Consider the following 27,356-nt stretch of genomic DNA (forward strand, 5'->3'; position numbering starts at 1 on the left):
GAGGCAACCAATCTCACTGAAGCTTTGTTTTTCTCACCAGGTTTCCAATCTCCATCTTTTGAGGATCTCACCTTGGAATTCTCTCCTTAAGTCGCTCCCACTCGGGCGGCCTCAACAATTACCAACCTTGCAGGGGTTTCAATTGTGCCTTCCAAGATTCCTTTCCCTTGGATCTCCGAATACACTCGCGCGCCCAATTATAAGCACAATTTCAGACCTTTGGCCATGCCAAGCAGAATACCACTGCTCCAAAGAGGTACTTTTACCCCAACATCCTGCAGCACAAAGTCAACAACCTTTGGCTGCCTTCTCAGATCTTCAGGGCTTCTCTCATGCCAACTTCACTTCAAGTCCGCTCCCTGCAGCTCTTTCTTTAACTTGGAGCCTATTACTCTGCTCCTTTCTTTTAACTTCACTTCATGGGACCTATTTCTGTCCTCTGGCTTTATCCCTTACCTGGAACTTCCTTTTAGACCTCTCCCTCTCCCCCTCCTGTGTCCTGGTCCCTGGGACCTCTACTAGATAACGGCGCTCCGAATCAGGTCATCTGACCTGCCTTTTTTGCACCATTGTTCTTCCTCCTGTGCAGGTGTGCAGGGCCGGTCCTCAGCCTGAAGAGCGTCAAATAACCGAACTGCGAATGTGCGGCCATTTCCCAGCTGGCGGAAGGCCCAAGGTTTGTCAGGAATCATAGTTCAGAGTTCCCGACCTCCGCAGGTAAGTATAGGGTTTCTTAACGACACAAACTGACTGGAAGTTGCATCCCACATTAATCTGTATTTCAGTGATCAGTAGATCCTGCAGGGATCACAACGGTGGTGATTTGTTTTTGCTGTCCACTGCTTATAGAAGGTAAATCATGTTAACACCAACAGACAGAACTGCACCACTGGAAGGATATTTGCCATTAACAGTTAAATGATCACACACATAATAACTGTTAATGGAAAAATGACATGCAAAGATTAGAATTGTGCCAGATTGATTAATTGAACGAGAGACCCCTTCAGAATTCTTTATATCTGAAGACAATAGTTTGTTCTGTGTATCAATTTGAAAATGGATTTGTGCTGTCACATGCCTGGATGATGTGACAATCTTTCAGTTGCCCAAGTTACATTTTGGGAGCTGTGGCAGATGTTTTGCATTATGCACAAATGGGCATGTTACCAAACAATCATAATAGCATTGCTCTTTGGGATTGGGGTGATGAGATGCAACTTTTTAAAAAAAAAATCATTGCTGCAGCCTCTACCATCAGACGCCACAACATCTGACAGCTCGAATCGAACACAACTCCAAAATAGTGAAGCTAATGTTGATCTTAATTGTTTTGACTTTTGGAAATTCAGTGGAATTTGTGGAAAATTCATAAACATTCGATGACTGTTGGGGCATACAAGAAAACTCTTGTTACTAGACAAACAAACCCGTCTCTCAGAACCATGTGATATAAGGGTGTGTCCGGCTGTCACAAGCCATTTGAATCAAGATCCTCCAGTAATTTCAGTAATCTGTGCTATTTGTTTTACTGTGAAGGATATTTTGACATGTATTATTGGATGAAAAAGCCTGATTCATTTTCCTGCTTAAGCTGAATCTCAGAAGAAAATGAATAAATTGCAGCATACAACAAGGCCCAATTCCCTATTCATTTGTTTGGTTGTGGTTGGGCACATCTATGGATTCAGTTTTGTTTTTGCATCATTTGAATTTCACTAGCTGATACCAGATGATCCGCCCTCTGTGTCATTTAAACCAACGGCTCTAGTGTGGCATGAATCTTGTGAACAAACACCACTCTGGTACATGCCTGCCTGGGGGAGGGTACAGCCAAAGAGGGTAGTCGCTAACCCCCCTCCACCCCCTCATCCCCAGTGATTTGTCTGGGTGCTTTCTTTTAAAAAGTGGCTGAGAGGGCATCGACCTTTTATTGCAGCCAGCTGCTCCTCTGACGCTGGGAGGCCTCTGATTGGCCCTCCAGTTTCGAGAGCCCACCACAGCTCATGATTGGATAGGGATCACGTCTCCTTGCCAAATAATGGTTTGCCGCGTGAACACGTTAACTTTAATCAGTTCCCCCAGCCCCGCCACCTCCCTCCCCCCCACCACCACCCCGACCCTCGAAGCAGGCTTCTGACCTGAAAACAAAGCCGGCTCCTATTCCCTGCTTCCGTGGCAAAGATTCAGCCCATGTGTTGACAATTCCAAATTGCTAGAGTTGTGCAAGGGGATGAGGACACCAGGTTAGCATATCATCCTCCCCAGTTTAGGACCCTGTAAACCTGCTCCTGATCCTCTTGGCAAATTGGCCCTTCCCTCCCTCCCATCAAAAGTTACTATTTGGAGGCGTTTTCGAAGGAGCCATCAGTGGCAAGATGTCTGATGTTCTTCAAGGCAATTTATTTCCACCTCTTCCAATTTCTCCGTGTTTATCACATTCCATCCCCAGCTGGGACGTTAAGCAGGCAACCTAGGCCCAAAGCCTCTGGTAACTTTATCACTATAGTTCCCTTTGTCTCTGGGGGAGGAATTCCAAACACAGGATTTTCCAGCCCCTCCTGCCGGTGGGATCTTCCAGTCCCGCCGAAGTGAATGGAAGTTTGAATATCTTGCCGCATCCGCCGCGGGAAGGGGTGGGGGGTGGGGCGCAGAAAATTCCGGCCCAGGGGTCTGCTTAATGCTTCCCAGAATGGCACGGCTGCCGTATTAAATATGTGAAGGATCGTGAGCACGTGGTCCACATCTTATAACAACGTAGTGCATCGTTTCGGGGCCTTGGAATAGTGCATTGGCTGTTTAATTCGTTCAGATGGTTTTTCCCCTGTTGGGTTTTTTGTTATTCATTCACGGGATCCGTCACTGGCCAGGCCAACATTTATTGCCCATCCCTAATTGCCCTTGTTCAGAGGGCATTTAAGAGTCAATCATATTGCTGTGGGTCTGGAGTCACATGTAGGTTAGACCAGGTGAGGGCGGCGGATTTCCTTCCCTAAAGGACATTAGTGAACCAGACAGGTACGGACAAATAGATCTGATGCAGTGTCGACTCGAAGCTTCATGTAAACAGGTAGCTCCTGAGGGAGACATCTCGAATCCAATGTAGCATGGATAAAATGCATTGTAAATGAGCCCAGCCCAGACCTTCGGTTAAGCACTGTGTCCAGAAGTGGCCCTGTGCTCATAAATTTGATCAAACTGCCAACCCCAGTGAGAGACACTTTGACAAATGCTTCAATTTATCATCACAAACAGGGGGGAAGTTGCTGAGTAATTGGGTAATTTGGCTCCTGTTTGACAGCAAAAAAAGAAAAGCAGAATTGTAACAAGCGGAATTCACCTTTCCACTGGATTGAGAAAATGCTGCCTCCTGAAGCTTTAATCACTGGTGGAGCCAACTCCACTGCTGAAATAGTGGTGGTGCAGAGATGGATCTTTCCTGCTCACCTTTCCCAGCAGTGAATATGAAATCAGTCTTTGTGCTGCACATGAACACAAGAGTTTTGCTGCAACTCATGCGGCTCTAATGTCTCTGCTGGATGCAGTATGTGAACCATCAATGCAGAATTTCAAAACTCAGATTTAGAAGAGTTTTGTTCGGTGAGATATGGAAGGTAGGGGAATGGTGTTGAGGTGCAATGTAACCCTGATTTGACTGAATGGTTTAAAAAGAAAAGAAAGACTTGCAATTTAAATAGCACCTTTCATGACCATAGGATGTCCAAAGTGCTTTGCAGCAAATGAAATGCTTTTGAAGGGTAGTCACCATTCTATGTAAGGAAAGGGAACATCCAATTTAAACACAGCAAGTTCCCACAAACAGCAATGTGATAACGACCAGATAATCTGTTTTTCCTTTGTGAGATTGTTTGTGGGATAAATATTGGCCAGGACACCAGGGATAACTCCACTGGTCTTCTTTGAAATAATGCCGTGGGATCTGTTATGCCCACCTGAAAAGGCAGACAGGAGCTTGGTTTACCATCTCACCCAAAAGATGACACTGAGAGTGTAGCATTCCCTCAGTATGGCGCTGGAGTACCAGCTTTTTTGAGACGTGCTCACGTTTCTTCTTCCAAAAGGTACACAGAGAGAGCTCTGTGATCAGCAGCCTGAAGGAAGAAGACGGCTCAGTAAAGTCATCACAGTCCGACATTTTGAGGATCAGCAAATCCTTTTATGCCGGATTGTATGACGTGAAGCCCACGGACAGCACGGCTTCCCAGTCCTTCCTGTCCTCTATCACGGAGGTCTTAGACGACAGTACGCGGGAGAGCCTGGACAAACCGCTAACTCCTGATGAACTGACTAAGGCCCTTGAGTCCTTCGAGAAGAATAAAACTTCCGGAAGCGACGGCTTGCCGGCGGAGTTGTTTTCGGCTCTGTGGGACTTGATTGGCCCAGACCTGCTAGGAGTGTACGAGAGTATGTTCCTGGCCGGTAGTATGTCAGAATCCATGAGGAAAGGCATCATCACCCTCATCTACAAGCACAAGGGGGAAAGGGAGGAAATTAGAAATTGGCGACCCATTTCACTGTTGAATGTGGACTATAAGATTCTGTCCAAGGTCATCGCCAATAGGGTCAAATCCGCTCTGGAATTGGTGATTCACCCTGACCAGACCTGCACTGTGCCAGGCAGGAAGATCTCTGACAGCCTCGCGCTGCTCAGGGATACGATTGCCTATGTACAGGACAGGGGTGTGGATACCTGCCTCATCAGCTTGGATCAGGAGAAGGCCTTTGACAGAATATCGCACACCTACATGGTGGATGTGCTCTCCAAAATGGGGTTTGGGGAGGGAATTCGAAATTGGATCCAACTGCTCTACACTAACATCAGTAGCGCAGTCTCAATCAATGGGTGGGAAACAGATAGCTTTCCGATTAAATCTGGAGTCAGGCAGGGCTGTCCTCTCTCGCCTGTTCTTTTCGTGTGTTGCATAGAAACCTTTGCCGAGTCCATCAGGAAGGATCCGGGCATAAGAGGAGTGACGATCCCAGGCAGTGGAGGCACTCAGGTAAAAGTCTCCCTGTACATGGACGACGTCGCCGTCTTCTGCTCGGATCCGCTGTCGGTGCGCAGACTGATCCACATCTGCGACCAGTTCGAACTGGCCTCGGGAGCCAAGGTAAATCGTGGGAAGAGCGAGGCCATGTTCTTTGGGAACTGGGCTGACCGATCCTTTGTCCCCTTCACTGTCAGGGCTGACGGCCTGAAGGTGCTGGGGATATGGTTCGGAGGGACCAGGGCATGCGTTAGAAACTGGAAGGAGCGAGTGTCTATGGTGAAAAGGAAACTGGGCATGTGGGAGCGACGCTCCCTCTCCATTGCGGGTAAGAACCTGGTCATCAGGTGTGAGGCACTCTCGCTGTTGCTGTACGTGGCGCAGGTCTGGCCCATTCCAGACTCCTGCGCGATGGCGATCACTCGAGCCATCTTCCGCTTTATCTGGAGGTCGAAAATGGATCGTGTCCGCAGGGACGTGATGTACAAGCCTCTAGATAAAGGGGGAAAAAACGTGCCCAACATCGCCCTCATACTGATGGCCACCTTTGTGTGTGGCTGCATCAAGCGGTGCGTAGACCCTCAGTACGCAAATACCAAGTGTCACTACGTGCTGAGGTTCTACCTGTCCCCGGTGTTGCGAAGGATGGGTCTGGCCACGCTGCCGCGGAACGCTCCAAGTAGTTGGACCGTGCCGTACCACCTGTCCCTGGTGGAAAAATTTATGCAGAAAAACACCTTTGACCACAAGTCCATCAGGCAGTGGTCAGCACGTAACGTCCTAGAGGCCCTGAGGGAAAAGGAGAGGGTGGACCCTGTGGGATGGTTCCCCGAGCAGACTGTCAAAGTCATTTGGCAGAATGCCTCATCGCCAGAACTTTCCAACAAGCACCAAGACGTGGCTTGGCTGGTGGTGAGAAAGGCCCTCCCCGTCAGATCCTTCCTACACGCCAGGAGTTTCACCCCCTCTGCACGTTGCCCTCGAGGTGGCTGTGGTGGGGAAGAGACCGTTGTTCACCTCCTTGTGGATTGTGCCTTTGCAAAGAAAGTCTGGAGAGAGATGCAGTGGTTGCTGTCGAGGTTCATCCCGAGCAGTTCTGTGACACAGGACTCCGTGCTCTACGGGCTGTTCCCAGGGACACACACCGAGACAAACATCAACTGCAGCTGGAGGATCATCAACTCGGTGAAAGACGCTCTTTGGTCTGCCCAAAACTTGTTGGTCTTCCAGCACAAAGAGTTGTCCCCGACCGATTGTTGCGGACTGGCACAATCCAAAGTCCAGGACTACGTGCTGAGGGACGCACTAAAGCTTGGGGCAGCTGCCGCAAAGGCGCAATGGGGAAGGGTCGCTGTCTAAGACCTTTCTGCCACAGCGCACCGAGAGACTGGGAACTGTTTAGAGCCCCTCGGGCTGTACAGCTCAAAATGAAAGGCTGTAAATGTTTGTAATATTGTTTGTACTGATGCACCTGGTGATACATTTTGTAAAAGTTTAACCTGGATTGTACCCTTGTAATGGTGTTTTTGAAATGGTTTGGAATGTGATTGAAGATATTTTATGAATAAAGTATATTTTTGCAAAAAAAAAGCCCAGCTTTTTAAAATAAAGTTATGGTGCTCACGTTTCTGAAGTGGGTTTTGAACTTACAACCTTCTGACTCAAAGGTGAGAAGGCTACCGACTGAGCCACAGCTGACACTAAACTCCTGTTTCTGTGTTTCATCACCCTCTGAGATGCCTCTTCTGCTCCATCCTTCACTCTGGTGATGTTACAAATTTCAAAATTGTGCTGTAAGACCTCAAGCTGGGTGAAATTACTTAGATTCAGACTGGCAGAAATCTATATCTAACCTAGAAGTGTTTAATACCATAAATGGGAGGTATTGTTATCTAATACATAATGGATAAAGTCTCCATCTAATGTGCAACATAAGTGTCATCCATACTCCTGATTGACTCCAAGATTGTATTCATAAGTCAGTAACAAATCACAGTGTCTCGGGAAAAGAAAACCACTCATTTCCCATTGTATTTATTCTCAGGTTAATGATCCCTTGATGGAGGGGGTGAGGCTTTGCAAGCAAGTGCCAAATCTAAGCAAACTCTTCTCTGTGAAAGCAATTAACCTCTAATGGGCCTTAGTGTGTGCCCAGTTAGATCACTTTCCCACAGGCAGTAGTTAAACAGTGATCTTAAGGGAGTAGGCATGTTAAACATCACGGCAATTTAATAACCTAATAAGCATGCTCCAGGTAAACTGAGAGTAATGCCACAGGAAATAGGTTAGATCAGCGAGTATTGTAAAATAGTTAATTTCCAGAGCTCCTGAAAAAAAACACAATTTTAATTTTATTCACAAATTGAGAATGGTCATCTCCAATCATCAACTGGGGTTAGGTATCTGGAAATGCTGGATAAATGGGTTAATCATCTGGAGGATTTCTACTTTTGTTGATCTAGAAGGCGCCCATTTTATTCATGTTTTCTGCAATTTTCACAGTTGGACCTACATCTGCTGTGCTCAGGGGTGAAGCTGAGGTTTGGCAGGAGTAGAAAATGGGTGATAAGGAACGGACAATGCCCTGCCTGATATTCTTGTCCATTGACTTCATGACCAAGAGTAGGAAGAAAGACTTGCATTTATATAGCGTCTTTTGTGATCAAAGCATTTTACAGCCGATGAATTACTTTTGAACTGTAGTCACTGTCAAAATGTGGGAACCGCGGCAGCCAATTTACGCACAGCAAACTCCCAAGAACAGCCATGTGATAATGACCAGATAATCTGTATTGTGTGGATTGAGGAATAAAGAGAGGCTGGGACATTGTGGATAACGCAGCTGCTTTTCTTTGAAACAACAGCATGGACAGGATTTTTCCAATGAATTCCTGCCCTGCCTCCCGAAGAAGTGGGGGAATGTATCCCCACTGATCACAGCAAGCCCGCAGCCATTTAACTCCCCGAAGAGTATTGAATGATTGGAGATGGGACTTCCGGCCCTTAATCGACTCTGGAGCTCCAGCAGCAGCAGTGGTCAGGACTGGGACTACAAGCAGTCCCCAAATTTTAAGGCCCGGAGTCCAGGACCGGGTAAGTGTTGGGGAGGAGAGGCGAGGCCCTGTGGGTTGGGGGTCATGAAGGAGAGGCCGGGGTGGGGGAAGGGAGCACTCACAGAGGAAAGACTTGTGCGGAAAGGGGGCACCTGAGAGATGCCAGCCCTCTTTTTTGCCTGAGGAGGGTGCCCAGCTGGGCTTCTCTGCTCCCCACTCCAACCACTCAAAATTGAGACTGGATGAGAAGCGGGTCCTGTGGTCATTTAAGAGTCTCAACTGAGGTGAGGTCAGGCAGACTGTCCTCGGCCTCATCCATCCCCCATAAAATTGCAGACAGGCTGGGGGCGGGTGGGAGAGGGGTGGGAAGGCCACCCAGGGAATTTTACAGGTCTCCCCACCTGTCAGCCTGCTGGTGGGGGACCATAAAAACCTGTGGGATCCTTTACCTTCAACTTCGAGAGCAGCTGGGATCTCGGTTTAATGTCTGATCCAAAAGCTGGCACCCCTGACAATGTAGCACTCCTTCCGGATTGGAGCACCATCCAGAATTATGTCCTTGAATCTCTGAAGTAGGTCTTGAACTCACAACCTACTGACTTGGAGGCAAGAGTGTTACCACCGGAGAGAAAAAAAAACAAAATGCTGGAAAAACTCAGCCAATCTGGCAGCATCTGTGGAGAGAGAAACAGAGTTAATGTTTTGAGTCCAATATGGACTCAAAGTTAACTTTATTTCTCTCTCCACAGATACTGCCAGACCAGCTGAGTTTTCCCGCACTTTGTTTTTTTTCAGATCTCCAGCATCTGCAGTATTTTGCTTCTATTTTAGTGCTACCACCAAGTTGTGGCTGACACCACATAGCATAGCAAAGGCTAACAAAAAGTTTGCACCAGAAGTTACTTACATTTCTTCTAAATTATTTCTGTCAGAACATACTGTTTAGGCTAAGACTTGAAGTGAAATTTATTTATGAGAGTTGGGATTACACAGAAACAAACCAAAACAGAAAGAAACCAGCAAGACAAATAATTCTATAAAAAGACAAATTTTGATCGATGCTTAAGTATTTGGAAATGTCTGTTCAGTACATGTTTCGTTCAAGATCCAATCATGTACAAAATGTTCTGTTATCTTTATATGTGAGTAAGTCTATTGTTCTTGTCTTTCCTACTGATTTCAAAGATTGCCTTGGACACAATTCAAGCAAAATTGAAGATGCAACAACTGGCTGGCAGTATAATTTGCCCATCAATAGAAAACTGTCAATCAAGCCAGTCCAAAAACACAATGATAAGAGATGCTTCTGTGTATTTTCTCGAAATTATTAATGCTGTCCATCCAACCTCCCTCTTTTGATGACTCTGCCTGTGGAGATAGTAAATATGTCAGTTTTTATGCACCAATCTTTCACAGACAACAGATATATTGCAATTAACTTGTAATGATACCATACAGCACCTGTGCCTTTCATTCTACCTCCTGCCACACAAAGACAAAAATGATTCATTACAGAGGCAGCTAACAACACCCAGGTTTAAATTTGAAATGGTTGGTCTATGTAATATTGTTGAATGTATTCAGGAGAGAGCGTTAGGTTTTGGATATTAAGAGAAATTGGGATTCGCATGTTAATGACATGTTAGTTACATTTTTAAGATGTACAGGCAAAGGGCATTGTTTAATTAAGCACTTAGAGCACTTATAAAGAGAGACTGCTGGGACACGGGCTTGGTAGGTAGGAAGTATACATATGCAATGCTGCATTCTGTGAATAAACCCATTATCAAGAAAGCTATCGGTGTCTAGTTTCATACTTCACCAACTGACTTGGGAAGATGACATTGGGGTAGGAGATCAGCCACGAGTGTACTGAATGGCAGAGCAGGGTCAAAGGGCCAAATGGCCTCTCCTGCTCACATTTCTTATTTACATAATCAAAACATATAATAGGCATTTTATGGTAAGTATTTTTCAGCTCTGGTCTTGTTATACCTCTGCTGCTTAGCATTTAACTATTTTGTATTTCCTTCTGTCCTCTTCAACCCACTTTATGCCATAGTGGGTTCCATTAGGAGGTGCAGAGAACTTTTTGTACCTGGTCCAGTGTGGTTGAGATGGAATTTTTATATTTTCTGCTTGGGATGGAGTTTCAGTTCTCCTGAAGCTGGAAATTCAAATTACATAGAGTTACAAAGCAGTTCCAGCACAGAAATAGGTCATTTGCTTCAGGTCCAAACTAATGTTTATGCTCCACATGAGCCTCTTTTCACCCATCTTCATCGAACCCTATCAACATATGCATTTATTTCTTTCCCCCTCATGTGTTTATCTAGCTCCGCCTCGAATGTCTCTATTCTATTCGCCTCAATTACTCCTTGTGGTAGGTAGTGAGTTCCATATTCTAATCACTTTCTGGTTAAAGACGTCTCTCCTGGAATCCTTATTGGTTTTATGAGTGACTATCAAATTTAAGTCAAAAAGCAGAATACTGCGAATGCTGGCAATCTGAAATAAAAACAGCAAATTCTGGAATAAACTCTGCAGGTTAGGCAACATCTGTGGAGCGAGAAATGGAGTTCATGTTTCAGGTCTTTAATCTTTCATCAGAATTGGGAAAAGTTAAAAGTGTAATAAAATGCAATAATAGTTCTAATAGGAAGTCACAGACTTGAAATGTTAATGCTGTTTCTCCTTCCACAGATCGCTTATATGTTGTCTAGTTCTGGCCTCTATCACAGGTGGAAACTCCTCTATGTCTACCCAATTGAACCCTTTAATAATCTTGAAGACCTCTATTAGATCACCCCTCAGCCTTCTCTAACCTGGAGAAAAGAGCCCCCAGAATATTCATGTAAGAAATGCAGTGGCCTTGGAGTAATCCAGTTTTTCTTACTTTTTTTTTATCTTTAGGAGTGTTCCAGAGGAGATTTCAAGCTGAAGAAGTCAAGCGCACTCTGATTAATGAAGGAAGAAATGGGCAATATGTGTCATCTTGCAGTATACCTGAGGGAAAACTACTCAAGATTAATTGAAGAGCCCAGGAATGTCCGAGAGTGGATGAACCTCAGATAGCAGGATGTTATTGAATAACTTGTTATGATTGTGGTCTCACGGGAATGGTTTAGACCAATAAATAAATGCTGTTTCTAAGAAATCCAACACATCCCAACGTCACTAAAAGCCTTGGTTGAAAACTCTTTCCTGTCAAAGAAATCAGAACCACAGGCTGCCAACTGTTATAAATTCCCCGTGTGGAAATGTCCTTTTGTTTTGAATCAGGAGGAAGCCTTTTATGTACATTAAAAACTTACTTTTTGAATTTATATGCAATTTAATTTGAAGCTAATTCTCTTGTCCTATTCCGAATGTGATTCAAGGAGCTATCAATGTGGCTGCTGCTGGGTCATGAGGCCATTGAACAGGATTTTAGCTCCGTCTTGGCAGCAGTTAGATTCCACCGGCCACCAGTTAGCCAGAGACGTGCAGGCAAAGCGTTAATTTGCCTTCTGTTGCAGTCCATTTGGTACAAATGGCTCCATCCACGACAGATAATCAATCCATAACCATGTGTCTCTTTAATTCAGCCGATTAAGAATGGCTAAAGATGCAGTATAATAAAATGAATTTTATCATGGCACTTAATGGTACTTATATCCAACCTCAAGAGTACTCTTTCCTTAATTCCATCCTGTGAACGGTGAACCTGACTTTAAGCTCAAGTTTCTCTTGAAAGGAGTTAAACAGTGAGCACTCAACACCTGCCCCCGGTTCTTGTGAAACATAAACTGTTAAGCGCAACTCTTATTTCAGTTTGTGTAGTGAATTGCTAATTAGACACTGGCTGCTTTTAAAAACAATTTAGTGCACAAACTTTATTAATTATGTAAATACTTGCTGTGAAATTACACGTTCATTTCATTCGCAAACTTGAAACTCGCTACTAGGGCTGATTGGAGAATCTCATGGGAGTTGAACACTTTCTGATTAAAAAGGCAGGATTCAGGCATCTCCTTAGAGCATTTTTGAGGCTGATATCCTCATATCAGGTAAATATTAACATACATGGAGCATCAAATGCTATGTTAAACATGGCTCTTTGCAGCAGGTATACCTATTTTGGGGGATTTGACAGTCTTTCCAAATGTTTGTGTAACATCCTTAATTTTCACCACAATGTTTAAATAATGTAACAATAATTTAGGATCAGTGACCGTAGATCATGCTATTAATCATCCCTTGAAACATTAGACCAGTGTCAGTTTACACACAGTAAAATAATTCAAATTGATTCTCGGCATCAGTTATGATTCAGGATGAGACACATTGTACACATTTGAAAGAGTCAAATGTGTCCAATTATTTGCACCCATCCATCTGGCTGTGGTTATTGCCTTGTTGAGTTATGGGCTTGTTGAGGTTGCCTGAGCTATAGTATGACTGTTGCATCTTTCCAACTCTGCATGGTTACTGTGTTTGTCTGTCTGCAACAATACTGGACTAGATTTCACAAAGCGACAGAGGCACCAAACTTGTTGCTATTCTTTTACAAAGTCAAAACTCAGATAAGATGGACCATTGCTTGAATTCTACTGTTGCCTCTTGGTAACAACAGAAAGTCATTCATTTGACAACCTCAGGGGCAAAAACAGCTTTGTATCTGTAAAACAGAGTTTTTAAAAGTCCGGTTTACATTATAGAACATTTTCAACTCGTCACTGAAGAATCAGACGAATTGTAATTGATCTACTGGGATAGAGCAGCACCTGAAGCGGTGGAGGGGTAGAGAGGGCGTGGGGGGGCGCTAACCTGTGAGCAGTCCTCCGGGCCTGTTGGAGGCGCTGTCCTTTAGTCCTCCGGGACCTGTGGTCCTCCGGGCCATTTGGGGGCGGTGTCATGTGGTCCGCCGGGCCGGTTAGGGTCGCTGTCGTGTGGTCCTCCGGGCCGGTTGGGGGCGCTGCCCGGTGGTCTTCCGGGCCGGTTGGGGGCGCTGTCGTATAGTACTCCGGGCCGGTTGGGGGCGCTGCCCTGTGGTCCTCCGGGCCGGTTGGGGGCGCTGTCTTCTGGGCCGGCTGTCCGATGTGTGGCTCCGCCATTTTGTTGCGAGGCAGGGCGGCGGGAGGCCGGTGTCGGCGAACCGCGCGGTTAAACCACACGCCGAAGGGAAAATGCGGATCGAGAAGTGTTATTTCTGCTCGGCGCCGGTGTATCCGGGCCACGGGATGATGTTTGTCCGCAACGATTGTAAGGTGAGGTGGGGGGGGGGGGGGTGCGGGGGGGAGAGGCAGAGTGATTAGGCCCAGGTTGTCGGCCTGGAACCGGCGGCTTCTCTCACTAACCCCGCGGTACATTGTGATATTATTGCCGAATGGAGGCTCGGACCTGCTTGAGAAAGATGCGGGCGAAATGGGCTCAGCGATTAGAGCTGCTGTGGGGAATTCTTGCTGCCTTCGCTCGGTCACGGGTAGCAGTTAGAAACATGTGCATTTATATAGCCCCTTTCACGACAGCAGAATGTGCGCAAAGGATTTACGGCCGGCAAAGTATATTTTGAAGTTGGAATCGCTGTTTTAAAGTGGGAAATGTAACAGCCAATTTGAGCACAGCGAGATCCCACAAACAGCAATATGATAATGACCCAGATAATCTTTTTTTGTATGATGTTGATTGAGGATTAAAGTGTTGCCCATGATACCCCAACTCTTCTTCAGGATAGGGCAACCGGACCTTTTACATCCACGTGAAAGAGCAGAGGCCTTGGCTTAAAAGTCTCATCCAAAAGGCGGCACCAACAGTGCAGCACTCCCTCAGTATCACCCTGGATGTCAGCCTCGATTTGTATGCTCAGGCTTTTGGAGTGGGACTTGGTAAACACAACCTTCTAATTCAGACGCCGGAGTGTTACAAACCGAGCCATGGCTGGCACTTGGTGTACAGTTAGAAATTTATTTTGCATCTGCCCATGACCTGAAAATATATGTTTTAAGACCATAAGACGTAGGAGCAGAAGTAGGCTATTGGGTTCATTGAGTCTGCTCTGATCTGATAATCCTGAACTCCATTTTCCTGCCTTTTCCCCATAACCCTTGATTCCATTATTGATTAAAAATCTGTCTATCTCAGCCTTGAATATACTTTAACGACCCATCATCTGCAGCCCTCTCCAGTAAAGAATTCCACAGATTGACTACCCTCTGAGAGAAGAAATTCCTCCTTATTTCTGTCTTAAATGGGCTACCCCCTTACTCTGAGATTATGCCCTCTGGTCCTAGACTCTCCCACAAGGGGAAACAACCTCTCAGCATCTACCCTGTCAAGCCCTCCAAGAACCTTCTATGTTTCAATAAGGTTGCCTCTCAATCTTCTAAATGCCAATGAATACAGGCCCAACCTACTCAACCTCTCATCATAAGAAAACCCCTCCATACCTAGCGAACCTTCTCTGGACTTTCTCCAATGCTAGTATAACTTTCCTTAGATAAGGGGACCAAAACTATTCACAGTATTCTAGGTGTGGTCTAACTAGTGCCTTGTATAGTTTTAGGAAGACTTCCCTATTTTTATACTCCATTCCCTTTGAAATAAAGGCCAACCTTCCATTTGCCTTCCTTATTTCCTGCTGAACTTGTATGTTAGCTTTTTGGGATTCATGCATGAGGACCTCCAAATCCCCCTGTGCTGCAACTTTCTGCAGTCTTTCTCCATTTAAATAATACTCAGCTCCCCTATTCTTCCTGCCAAAGTGTATACCCTCACGTTTTCCCACATTATATTCCATCTGCCAAGTTTTTGCCCACTCACTTAACCTGCCTATATCACTCTGTAGACTCCTTGTGTCATCCTCACCACCTGCCTATTTTTGTGTCATCCGCAAACATTCACTTCCCTCATCCAAGCTATTAATATATATTGTAAGTAATTGTGGCCTCAGCACTGATCCTTGTGGCACTCCACTAGTTACAGGTTGCCATCCTGAAAATGCCCCCTTATCCCAACTGTCTTCTATTAGTTAGTCAATCCTCTATCCATGCTAATATACTACCCCCAACACCACGGGCTCTTATTAAGTAGCCTTGTGTGCGGTTCCTAATTGAACGCTTCTACCCTTTATCTATCCTGCTTGTTACCTCCTCAAAGAATCCTAATAAATTTGTCAGGCATGATTTCCCTTTCATGAAGCCATGCTATCTCTGCTTGATTATATTATGCATTTCTAAATGCTCTGCTGTTACATCCTTTATAATAAACTCGAACAATTTCTGAATGATGGATGTTAAGCTAACTGGCCTATAGTTACCTTTTTTTTGTATCTTCCTCCCTTTTTGAATAAGGGCGTTACATTGGCAGTTTTCCAATCTTCTGGGACTTTTCCAGAATCTAAGGATTTTTGGAAGATTACTACCAGTGCATCCACTATCTGTGTAGCTATTTCCTTTAATATCCTAGGAGGCAATCCATCAGGTCCGGAGGACCTATCGGCCTTTAGCCCCATTAGTTTCCCTCGTACTTTTCCTCTAGCGATAGTTATTGTATTTATTTCCTCCCTGCTTTTGCCCCTTCATTATTTAGTATTTTTGGAATGCTATTAGTGTCTTCTACCCTGAAGACTGATGCAAAGTATTTATTCAGCTCCTCTGACATTTTTTGGTTCCCCATTTTTATTTCCCTAGCCTTGTTCTCTAAGGGGCCTATGTTCACTTTGGCCTCATTTTTCCTTTTTATAGATTAGAAAAGCTCTTATGGTTCTATTTATATTACTTGCTAGTTTTCCCTCAAAGTTTATTTTCTCTCTTATTTATTTTTTGGTCATCTTTGGTTGGTTTTTAAAACTTTCCCAACCCTCTGGCTTACCACTAACCTTTGCCACATTGTATGTTTTTCTTCTTCTTTCAATTTTGATACTATCCTTAACTTCCTTGGTTAACCATGGTTGGTTTATCCCCTTCCTAGATTCCTCCTTCCTCACTGGGATATAGCTTTGTTGTGAATCACGGACTATTTTCTTAAATGCCTGCTATTGTTCATCAACCATCTTTTCTGCTAAACTCCTTGCCCAGTTCACTCCAGCCAACTCTGCTCTGCCCTCATTCCTTTGTAATTACCCTTATTTAAGTTTAGCATAGTTGTTTCCGACCCATGTTTCTCACTCCCACGCTACTTAATTCAACCATGTTATAGTCACTGATTCCAAGGGGATCTTTTACTTTGAGATCATTTATTAAGTGTGCCTCATTACACATTCCCAGGTCCAAAATAGCCTGATCCCTGTTTGAATCTGCAACATATTGTCCTAGGAAACTGTCCCGAATACACTCTGTGAATTCTTGCTCGTGGCTACCTCTGCCAATTTGATTTTCCCAATCTACATGAAGATTAAAGTTACCCATGATTACTGCCTTTTTACATGCCCTCATTATCTCCTGATTTATTCTATTCCTACAGTATAGCTACTGTTAGGAAGCCTATAGATTACTCCCACCAGTGTTGTCTTCCCCTTGTTATTTCTTACCTCCACCCATATGGATTCTACATCTTCCGATCCAAGATCATTTCTTGCTATTGTACTTATTTCATCTTGTACAAACAAAGCTACCCCACCACCTTTTCCTTCCTGCCTGTCCTTTCGAAAAGTCACATACCCCTGAATGTTTAGTTCCCAGCTTTGACCTCCTTGTAACCACGTCTCCGTAATGGCTATAAGATCATTATAAGACCATTAACCTCTATTTGTGCCGTTAATTAATTTTGTTCCGAATACTACGTGCATTTAAGTAAAGAGCCATCAATTTTGCCTTTTTATAATATTTTCGCCCTTTGGCCCTATTTGCTGCTTTTTTTTAATGTTTGTACACTCTGTCCCTCCCTGTAACACTCTGGATGTTATTACCTAAACAGCTGCCCTGCAATGCTGCCATATCCTTTTACTTTGTAAGTTGCATTTCCAGGAGCCGAGGCTCCTCGGACGCTACTCCCTGGATCTTCATACCTGCTTCACTTGCAGTCACACCCTCCTGCCCTTGATCACAGACAAAATTTGAATTAACTAATCTGAGCGGTGTGACTGCCTCCTGGAGCAAAGTGTCCAGGTCACTTTCCCCCTCCCGAATGTGGCGCAATGTCTGCAGCTCCGGCTCCAACTTCTAAACTCGGATTGAAAGTTGCTCAAGCTGCAAACACTTATTACAGATGTGTTTGCTCTGGATCACCTTGGTGTCCATCAGCTCCCACATGCTGCAGCAGCAACACATCACCTGTCCTGCCATTGCTATCATATTTTATTTAATTAATTAATTACTCTAGTATCCCTGCTCTTTACACTTTATTGTAATCATTGTCTCTGATGTTGAGGCCTCTGCACAGCATTGTCAGGACTGATGTAGATCAGGCATACCTGCACATGAACAAGCTGATCTCATCTCCCTTTCCTCTGTTCTAACCCCCCTCCCCCACAAAAAAGAATCAATGTGGTATGCCTGTACTGCAGAACACAGTGTGTTCAGATTGTATTTTGTTGTTGTAGAGCAGCGAGTTTTTCTGAAGTTCAGATTGTTGCGGCGCCTGACTTTTTACTTATTTAAGGGCAACATGGCATTGTGTGAAATCTGCCTTGGCCTCAGAATATCCTTTTAATATATCGGGTTCTTATAGATAGAGGGAAAATCCAAACACTCAATCAGTTTATCACATGACGTTTCATTCTTATTTGAACATTGTTTGAAACGTGAATAAATTTATGTTAGTTAACTACTGTAAACTTAGTATTTCCCAGATGTTTGTCTATGGCAGTTGAGATGTTTAAATGCTGAGCTGCTGAAGAATCAGTTTAGTTTGGTGTTTTTCTGCTCAGTCCATTCAATTCTTGAACTTGGTCAAGCTGTTGTGCCTAGTTTGAGATTAAGTGCCCTTCATGTTTTATTTATCCAATTGCCCTGCCTGCCTGACCTAGATGGGAGATGAGGTAAAGTGACACTCCAATTTCATTATTATATATTTATCAATAACATCATAAAATTTGCTCTGTAAATCGTGCACTCCTCTTGTGGGACTCATCGCCATTCTGCTGTTCTGCCAGGTGACATCTCATTGGGTTGTTTCCATTATAAAGTTACGTGTTACATGGTCATGCCTACACCTCACTTTTACCACTAAATGTGTTTTGGAAGTGTCAAACTGCAGGCCCCTGAGTCTACAGCATCACTGATGCTCTCTAAGGGAAATTCACTTTGTCCTGACTTTCTGTGAGTAACACTGCATGAAATCCAGTAATTATTTAAATTTCTTTATCTTCCAGGTTTTCAGATTCTGCAGATCAAAGTGTCATAAGAGTTTTAAGAAGAAGCGTAACCCAAGAAAGGTCAGATGGACAAAGGCCTTCCGGAAATCAGCTGGCAAAGAATTGACTGTGGTGCGTAAGAAGCAGCTTTTCTCAAACTGCAGTCCAGCTTTCCGTTGTACTCCATTTCTAATTTGATGATCTTGACATTTAATCTTTTATTTATAGGATAACTCATTTGAATTCGAAAAACGCAGGAATATGCCTGTCAAGTACCAGAGAGAGCTGTGGTCTAAGTCAGGTAAGCAGCTCTTGTGGCATTTGTGTTATGAATACATTGAACATCTGTAGGTTACAGTAGTAGTTTTGATGGATCTGATGAGATGTTCAGCCTATTTAGAGTGGAATCTCCATTTCTGTTTTGATGTTAGATTAACCTCTGTGATTAAGGGACAGTAACAAAAGTGGCATTTGAAGGGAAAATCTGAAGCAAACCTTTTAACTGAATAAATAATTAAGAAGTGGAAATGTTATCCGACATTTCAGATACATTTTCATCAGTGATGGTCTTAAGCTAGTGGATGAGTGCACAGTGGCGTACCAGAGTTTCTGTATATCTGATGTGAGGAGTAGGGCCAGGGGGGGTCACTGCGTTAAAGATGTGTGCCTCGGGTGAAAACTTTTTAACCCAACAAAAATCTAACTTACCAGAAATGTCGTTGATATCACAGGCTAGTCACGGAAGCTGTTTCTCCATTGTCTACCCATAGATTATTAAAGTATGGTACTGCATATTTAAGTGGGGTACATAGGCAGAGGTAGACAAATTCTTGACTAACAAAGGAGTCATAGATTATTGGGTGCATGTGGAGTTAAGGCTACAATGAGATCAGCCATGGCCTTATTGAATGGTGGTGCAGGCTTGAAGGGATGAATGGCCTACTCTTCCTAATTTGTATGTTCATATTGTGTATATATATATATATATATTGTGTGTGTGTATAATAGGCATCAGTTTGCATTGGTATTTCATACACAAGCAAAGAATCTAACTGCTCTGCACAATAGATGATTTTCTTTGATATTTTAGTGGATTTTATCTTTGTTGGAAGGCATAGAGTTGACGTAGTTATGCAGTTTTTTTATTATGATACTTTGTAAGGAATTGCTGGGTTCAGCATAGTGCAAGCTCATTTTTTTTGAAGATTACCACTTCAGTACAGAAAAGCCACCATAATGTTGAAATAAACTTTCCTTAATAAACATATTAAGCTCATGGGAAGTCGCTGGTTAGTTTTCCTTAGATTCTTCCTTTAGAAATAACGAACATTACATGGTGGCAGCAGTAATGGAGAGAATGCTGAATCAACAAATGTAGCTTATATTTTGTGCCAGAAGGAATTAGCCTGGTTTTACTAAGATCATCGGTTTTATAGATCTTACATTGTAAACATGAAAAATGGAGATTCTCTTAGCAATCTGGCAGTGACATGTGTGCATGTGCTCGCACGCGTGGATGAAAACTGGTGTGGGTTCAGGGAAATGCCTTCTATCTGGATTGATGGTTTTATTTAACGAATTTCTCTCCCCACCCCATTATGACTTGACTGAAGTCTGCTGGGAGGCACTGGTCGTCCTCTTAGTACCATTTCCAAGTGGTCATTCTTCATGTGCTAGCTTAGACCTTGCTTCAGCAGGATATTTGACAGTGGGTGCATCACATCTGTTCTTAGCGGGTGTCTATGTGTGCACTTCTGAGCAGTGGTTGAAATTGAATATTCAGTGGGGGGCCCTTGGCTCATCTTTCCATTTGCTGGCAAAGGGGTGTTAAAGTTTGTTGGCTTTAGTGAAGTAGCTTTTAGAATCTACTTTTATTTCTCCAGTTATATTTATTTGAGGCCATTGAGAAAATGTAATGTTTTCATTACATTAACGATGAAATTATGTTCAACAGTGGTGGCAATGCAAAAAGTTGAGGAAATCAAACAGAAACGTCAAGCAAGATTTATTATGAACAGGTGAGTGTGAACTTGAGAATTTTAAATATGTTTTAAAGTGCAACATTTATATTTACAATTTAACCCACTTGTTAAAATTTCCTGTCCTAAAATAGTTTTCTGTGTATATTTCTGGTGATTGCAAATCAAGAAATTGCATTTATATCGTATTTCATGGATGGATACAGCTAAGAAAGAGGCCACACAGTCCTCTGGTGACAATTTATCATGCCTCAAAATTCTTCATGCCCAGTTCATTACTTTGGAAGTATAATCAAGATTACGTAGTCAGATGTGACAGCCAGTTTGTACTGGGTGCACAGCAAAGTTTGATGAACAGCAAATAAGATTAATGACCAGTTAATCTGCTTGGTGGCATGAGTTGAGGGATGAATGTTGGCCAGGGCACCAGGAGAACTTTCCCCTCTTTCACTTGTGCCATAAGATCGTTTATATACACCTGTCAGATAAATGGCACCTCAGTTTACCCTCTCATGGAAAATGGACTTGCTCAGTACTCCATTAAAGTGCCAATCTAGATTACATGTTGGACTGGACCCTGAGCCTATAATCTTGTAACTATGATGAAAAGGCTACCACAGACCCTAGTTACTTGCCCTAAAGGGGGCTGTTTTTGTGTGTTCTGTGCGAGGATCTTTTGGATGCTGCATGGCCGTGCATCTTAGACGAAACATTGGGAGCAGGTTGCCTGATGAATATGGGAGGTTTGCATAGGGAAGGAGAGACGAGAGTAAGAATTTTTGGCGATTTGAATCAAATGGAAATAGACCAAATTGAGTCCATGCTGTAGTAGATTTATAGTAAAGGTGAGTGTTCACATTATGTAGGGAAAATGCTAAATGTTTGTCAATAAATTTAGATTAAGGGCAAAGTTGAATGTGTCTTTAGGTATATTTGATGAAACGTCTTCTAAATATAATCTTTTATTATTTCTGAATTAAGGAAGTGGACAAAAAAATGGCAGATGGTGTATAATATAAGAAAATGTGTGGTTGTTCCCTTTGGTATGAAAGATAGAAAAGCAGATTGTTATTTAGAAGGAGAGAGTGCTGCAGTAGAGGGGGATTTGGGCATCCTGCTACATGAATCACAAATGTTAACATAGTTACATCAAGTAATTAGGAAGGCAAAGGGAATGTTGCTCTTTATGGTGAGTGGGATGGAGTATAAAAGCAGGAAAGTCTTGTCACACCTGTACACCGCATAGGTGAGACTGCATCTGGAGTAGTGTGTGTAGTTTTGGTCTCCTTACTTCAGGGGGATATACTTGCATTGGAAGCAGTTCAGGGAAGGCTTATGAGGCTGATTCCTGAGAAGAAGCAGTTGTCTTATGGTTGAGCAAGTTGGGTCTGTACTCATTGTTGTTTAGAAGAATGAGTGGTGATCTTTTTGAAACATATGAGATTCTGAGGGGGCTTGACAGGATAGATGCTGACATTTTTTCTCTGAGGATAATTAGTCTTCGGAATTCTCTACCCCAAGGGCAGTGGAGGCTGAGTTAAACAGATTTTTGATTGTCAAGGGAGTTAAGGGTTATTGGGGACAGGCAGGAAAGTGGAATTCAGGCCACAATCCGATCAGCCACAGTCCTATTGAATGGTGAAGTATGCTTGATGAGCCAAATGGCCTACTCCTCTTATTTCTTGTGATCTTATGTATGTAACCATGCTTGTTGTGTACACTTATTTTGATTTCTAATTTGATGCCTGTTCTCTCTTTGATTCTTGAGCCTTGGCTGTGGAAGATCAGCTGCGGTATGCAGCTGAAATCTAATTTGTTGGAAATTAGTGTTTAATAAAGCAGGATTGCTGATGTAATGAATGTTCTGCTTTTTGTCCAAGATTGAAGAAAAGCAAAGAGTTACAGACAAAGGCAGACATCAAGGAGGTCAAACAGAATATCCATCTCATCAAGGCTCCTCATGCAGGTAATGGACTGGGATTGCTTAGATATTCATGGCGTACAAAGGAAACCTATAAGCCCTAACATATCAAATGTCTGCAGTCTGTAATTAAAAACTTATTTAGGGTTTAGAAGTACATCTGTTTTAATGTTCTGTTTTGATCATTTGTAATTCTGATATTTTCTTTTAACAGACACACCAAGGAAATTGGAAGAGAAGATGGTACATACTTTACAAGAAGATTTAGAAATGGCAGAAGATTCTTAACTGTTGCCCAGAAAGGAATGTACAAGATACGTGAATACATAAACATCCCATTAATTTGCCTGTTTTGCAACCTGTGGACACTAACAATTTTTAGAATTATCCACCAGTAACCACTTTTCAAACCTCCAGATCCCCAAAATTCAAGCAGTACAAACCAGTGCAAAAGAAATGTAGGTGGAAATAAAAATTCAGTTACCTGGATTTGGTGTATGAGATTAATCAGGCTCATGGGTCAAATTGTGAGGGCCTACACGCTATAGTTTGGACTCTCATGGTATCGTTTGTTGTACCATTTATGAATCGTTACCTGCCTTTTTAGAAAAAAAATCAGGATTATTGAATCATCCTCCTCGTAAAACTCCGGCAAGAAAATACCACTTATACGAAAGTGGGAATGAAGAAAACTGTCCAATATGCAGAACAATTGAGATCAGCCTTCTGCTTTAATATGAATAATCTGATGTGGTTTTCGTTTTCCTCTCTAATGATAAAAGTTTTCTGTTCCAGAAGTGTGACGTATATATTGGAATAAAAAAAATTGTTGACTGACCTGCCCACTTTAAATGTGGGTTGCTTTAAACTTGATATGCAAAAATCCTGTCAATAAATATATTTAATTTAGAAAAAAGCTTGTAGACGTGTTAATCTGCGAAATTGTGATGTGGATATTAAGTTGTCCAAATATTTTGTGTTCCTGTTTTTATTGGGTAGTGGAACTAAAGGCTTGTATTTGATTTTTCCATTTGCACCATTAAGCTACATCACACCTCAGAAGCAGGTCATTCAGCCCATTTGGTCTGTGCCAGCATTTATGCTCCACACGAGCCTCTTAAAAAACAGCCAGATGAATGAGACGCTGTTTGAATTTTAAATGCTGCATATGCTAGTGTAAAAGTCAAATTTTTGAGAACAAGTTTTTAGGCCAAAAGTCATGTGGTTGGCTTTTACACGGATACTGTTTGAGGGGTTGACGTGCATGCTTGATTTAGGTCCAAGGTCATTGCATTAGAATGAAGCAAAAACCAACAGCACTAAAAAAAAATTTGGATTAATTATCATTCATAATCTGATCACTTTAATGCTTTGCTTAAATAAAAACAAAACTTGAACATACAAATATTTTAAGCATTTATTTACTGGATTTCATTTCATTAGTATTTATTCATTTACAATGAAATCGAATTGTTAATATCTCCAGCATACTTTGGTTCTGAAATTTTTGGCTACTCTGCACCAAATTGGTATGTTTGTATGACTTATATGAAATACACATTCAAACTTGTATTGATGCTGACTGCTTTACAAATAGATGAGAATGACCTTGTTATATTTTGATCACCTCTTTATTTTACTGTAAGAGTAGTGAGCCTTGACAATTCTTTTAAACTGTTCATGTAGTACAGGTTATAAGTTATGCATTGACTACAGAAAGATAACCTACATATTGCTTCAGGTACTGTTCCCTTAATTGCAGCCTTGTTCCAAGCAATTGCAATCATTTGAAAAATAAATTTTCAAAAATAAAAGTTCTTTCATCCAGGGAAAGCATGTGGTGAAGGTTGCCAGCGAATAAGACTATTTCCACCTTGGTTCAACTGTTCTGTCACTTCTGGAAGTAAGATCAAGCATTGCTTCACTGGAGCATTAAAGATCACCTTGGGGAATTGGAAAAGCGGATTGGAAAGTTGCCTCAAGAATTACATAAGCCCTCTCTAATGCTGTGTATCCGCAGAATTGTTTGCTGCTGCTGCTTGGGTTGAATTGAAATGTGTCTGCTCTATGCCAAGGCTCTCTTGAGTGACCAAGTGACTTAATATTGGGAGTTTTCCAGTAAGGCCTTTAGCATGAGCATATATTGACAAAATGAAGGTTTGAGGCTTAATGACCTAATCAACTTGTCTGTAATGTCCGACATATGCTGAAGGGTATGTGTCTTTGGTAGTGATGATTAGGTGAAAAGGGAGAATGAAAGGATAACGTTGCATAGCTTTTAGAGTCATAGTCATTATGGCACAGGAGGAGGCCATTTGGCCCATATAGTTCATGCTGGCTCTCTTTACAACAATCTAACCAGTCCCATTCCCCCCCACTCTATCCCCATTTATTTTCCTCAAGTTCCCATCCAATTTCCTTTTGAAATCATTCATCGCCTCTGCTTCTACCACCCTTGTAGGCAGCAAGCTCCAGGTCATTAACACATGGACCAAATTAATGCTTTCCAGTCCTGTACATTATTGAAGATTCTTGAAGAATGTACAATGTGATTAGTATGAATAATTGGAGATGGTGATTTTAAAGGAGTTGGGCAATTCTTTCACGTAGTGCAGATGAGATTGACAAATTGATACTTTCCTCTCAAATATGGCTTAAAGGAAAATAAGTCAGTATAATGTTCCCCAAAGGATTCATTTTCCAGGCATATTACTCACAATCAAATCTTAATAACATTTTGTGTCATAAGTTCCTTTGTTCACATTAATGAACGCTGCCTATGTAAAGTCACATTTGAAATTGTGCCCCTTCATCAGTCGTGGCCCAGTGGCATCTTTGTCTTCTAGCTCCTCAATTTATACTCCTACGCTACTAATCTGCTTTCCAAATTGTAGGCTGATGGTATTTAACTCTTAAGAATATTGAATCAAAGTATATAAAATAAAGCAGAACATAAGACTTTTAATGGGAACTGAATTGCATCAATGCTGCTTAACTAAATTCTTGCCCATCCTCTGACACTGCTTCAAATGAAGACTACACCTGATCTTGACTCCCCATGTGCAGGATCACCAGAAATCGATGAGTGTATTTTAAAATCTTGTGTATGTGCACACTTCCTGTCCAAATTCCAGTTGTCACGATTTTTCACAACATTTGACATCAAAGCTAAATGTAGCATTGACTTTAGCTCAAGTATATATACAGTATCATGTGACAATATGGTTATACATGCAGGTCAATAGGTTTGTGCTGTAGAGTGAGTTTCTGAACTGCTACAATTCTGTCCATCTTGTACAGAAAGAGAATTACATTCACTATCCATGGACTGTGGCTTGGGTCTTCCCAATATTTAGTTGGAGGAAATTTTACTCATGCAGTACTGGATGTTGCACATGCAGTATTTCAAGTCAGAAACAATGGAAGAACCCAGCGAGGTGATGGTGAGGTAGAGCTGGGTGTTGTCAGCGTACATGTGAAATCTGATGTGTTTTCAGACAATGTCGCTGAAAGATGAGAAATAGGCGGGTAAGGATTGTTCCTTGGCGGACTCCAGTGATAATGATACGAGTGGGAGGAGAAGCCATTGCAGGTGATTCTCTGGCTATGACGGGATAGTGGGATAGGTAAGAATCGAACCAGGCAAATACAGCCCCACCTAATTTGATGACACAGGAGAGGAGCTGGAATAGGATGCTGTAATCCACAATCGAAGGCTATAAATAATCAAGAAGGATGAGGAGGGGCATAGAATGTATTTTCTGAAGTTATTTGTGGTACTTTCAGTGTTATGAGGAGAAACCCTGACTGGAGGAATTCGAGCATGGAAAGATGGGTACAGATTTAGGAGGTGACAGTACATTCAAGAACTTTAGAGAGAAAAGGGAGACTGAAGGTGGGTGGTTGTTTACATCCATAATAAGCTCACAGATGGCTAGGGCCTTGTTCGCAGGTGAAACGATATTCTAAAGGGAGATGCAAAAAGGGGCAGTGATAGCTGATCCAATGGCACAGGGGTCAATGTTGGGAGGGATGAGTGGGATGGGAAGGAGATTGGAAAGATTAGTCCTAAATGTGTGCATTGAGTTGGAAAGTCAGTGAGAGAGCAGGATAAGGCAGTTAGGGTTGCCACTCGCAAATAGGCAGCAATGATTGCCTTGATGGGCCCAAGAGATGCACAGAGGGAAGCTGTGGCCTTAACTAAGAGGGAGTCAAGCCTTCTTCAGCGTGTTTGGCCATTCAGCGAGACCTGCAACTTTGCCCCATATCCTTTTGGGTAAAGAAAATCTATCAATCTCACATTTAAAATTTGCAATTGTTGAGCATCAATGTCTGTTTGCAGAAGAGAGTTCTAAACTTCTATCACCCTTTATGTGTATAAGTGTCTTAATTTCACTTCTGAAAGGTCTGGCTCTAATTTTTAGACCAGTCCCCTTGTCCTAGACTCCCCAACTAGTGGAAATGTTATGTCTCTATCTCTCCTACCTGTTCCTCTTAATATTCCTGTAAACTTCAACCACATCATCCCTTAACCTTCTAAATTCCAAGGAATACAGACTAGATTGCGTAATGGTTCCTTGTAAGGTTTCCTTGGAATCCAGGTGTAAGGAAGGCTGTTTAGCTGGTCTTAGTTAATGCATCTAAAAAATCCTTGTTATGATCGATTGGTAAAGCTGTGTTATTTAAAAATCCCAGAGGGAAACTTTAAACATCTGTCATAACCAATAATTTTAAGTGTTATGTTTGAGATATGACTCTAAACTCAGGAATCAGACCACTAGTTCTCGAAGTTTTACATTAAACTAAATGAAACATTTTATTAATTTACACAAGCTAAAGTATATGTACACATGGCTACAAATTACTGCTATCTTAACTTTTAACCAATTCCCAAACTAATCTCCATGAAGGCAGCAGCAACCCATAGACTAAATTGAGGGAAAAACACCAGACAAAGCATTTTCACCGTACAAATTCAAAATGAGGTTCTTTCCACAGTGGAGCCAGTTGGAAACTTGCAGCTGCCTTTTGATCGTACATTGCCTCTGCCTGCACTGACAGGGCCCTCAACAGTGTCCGGCCCATCTCCCACACATCCGCCCTCATACCTTCCTCTCCCTC

The 27,356-nt window shown here is 42.6% G+C and overlaps 1 protein-coding gene and 1 long non-coding RNA gene across 2 annotated transcripts; both read left to right on the top strand.

The window, feature by feature from the left end:
* The first annotated feature begins 619 nt into the window (after window positions 1–619).
* On the top strand, window positions 620–11,551 carry LOC144668178 (uncharacterized). Its single transcript, XR_013573435.1, has 3 exons — window positions 620–717; window positions 7,874–8,102; window positions 10,976–11,551. It is a non-coding gene; the product is annotated as an uncharacterized LOC144668178 (long non-coding RNA).
* Window positions 11,552–13,127: 1,576 nt separating this feature from the next.
* On the top strand, window positions 13,128–23,151 carry rsl24d1 (ribosomal L24 domain containing 1). The gene is made up of 6 exons (XM_078530360.1): window positions 13,128–13,311; window positions 18,354–18,467; window positions 18,564–18,636; window positions 20,290–20,353; window positions 22,195–22,280; window positions 22,450–23,151. Exons 1-6 carry the CDS (start codon window positions 13,231–13,233, stop codon window positions 22,521–22,523), a joined length of 492 nt encoding a protein of 163 aa, XP_078386486.1. The 5' UTR covers window positions 13,128–13,230; the 3' UTR covers window positions 22,524–23,151.
* The last annotated feature ends 4,205 nt before the right edge of the window (window positions 23,152–27,356 follow it).

The sequence above is a fragment of the Cetorhinus maximus genome, chromosome 26, assembly GCF_964194155.1.
Source record: "Cetorhinus maximus chromosome 26, sCetMax3.hap1.1, whole genome shotgun sequence".
Classification (NCBI taxonomy): Eukaryota; Metazoa; Chordata; class Chondrichthyes; order Lamniformes; family Cetorhinidae; genus Cetorhinus; species Cetorhinus maximus.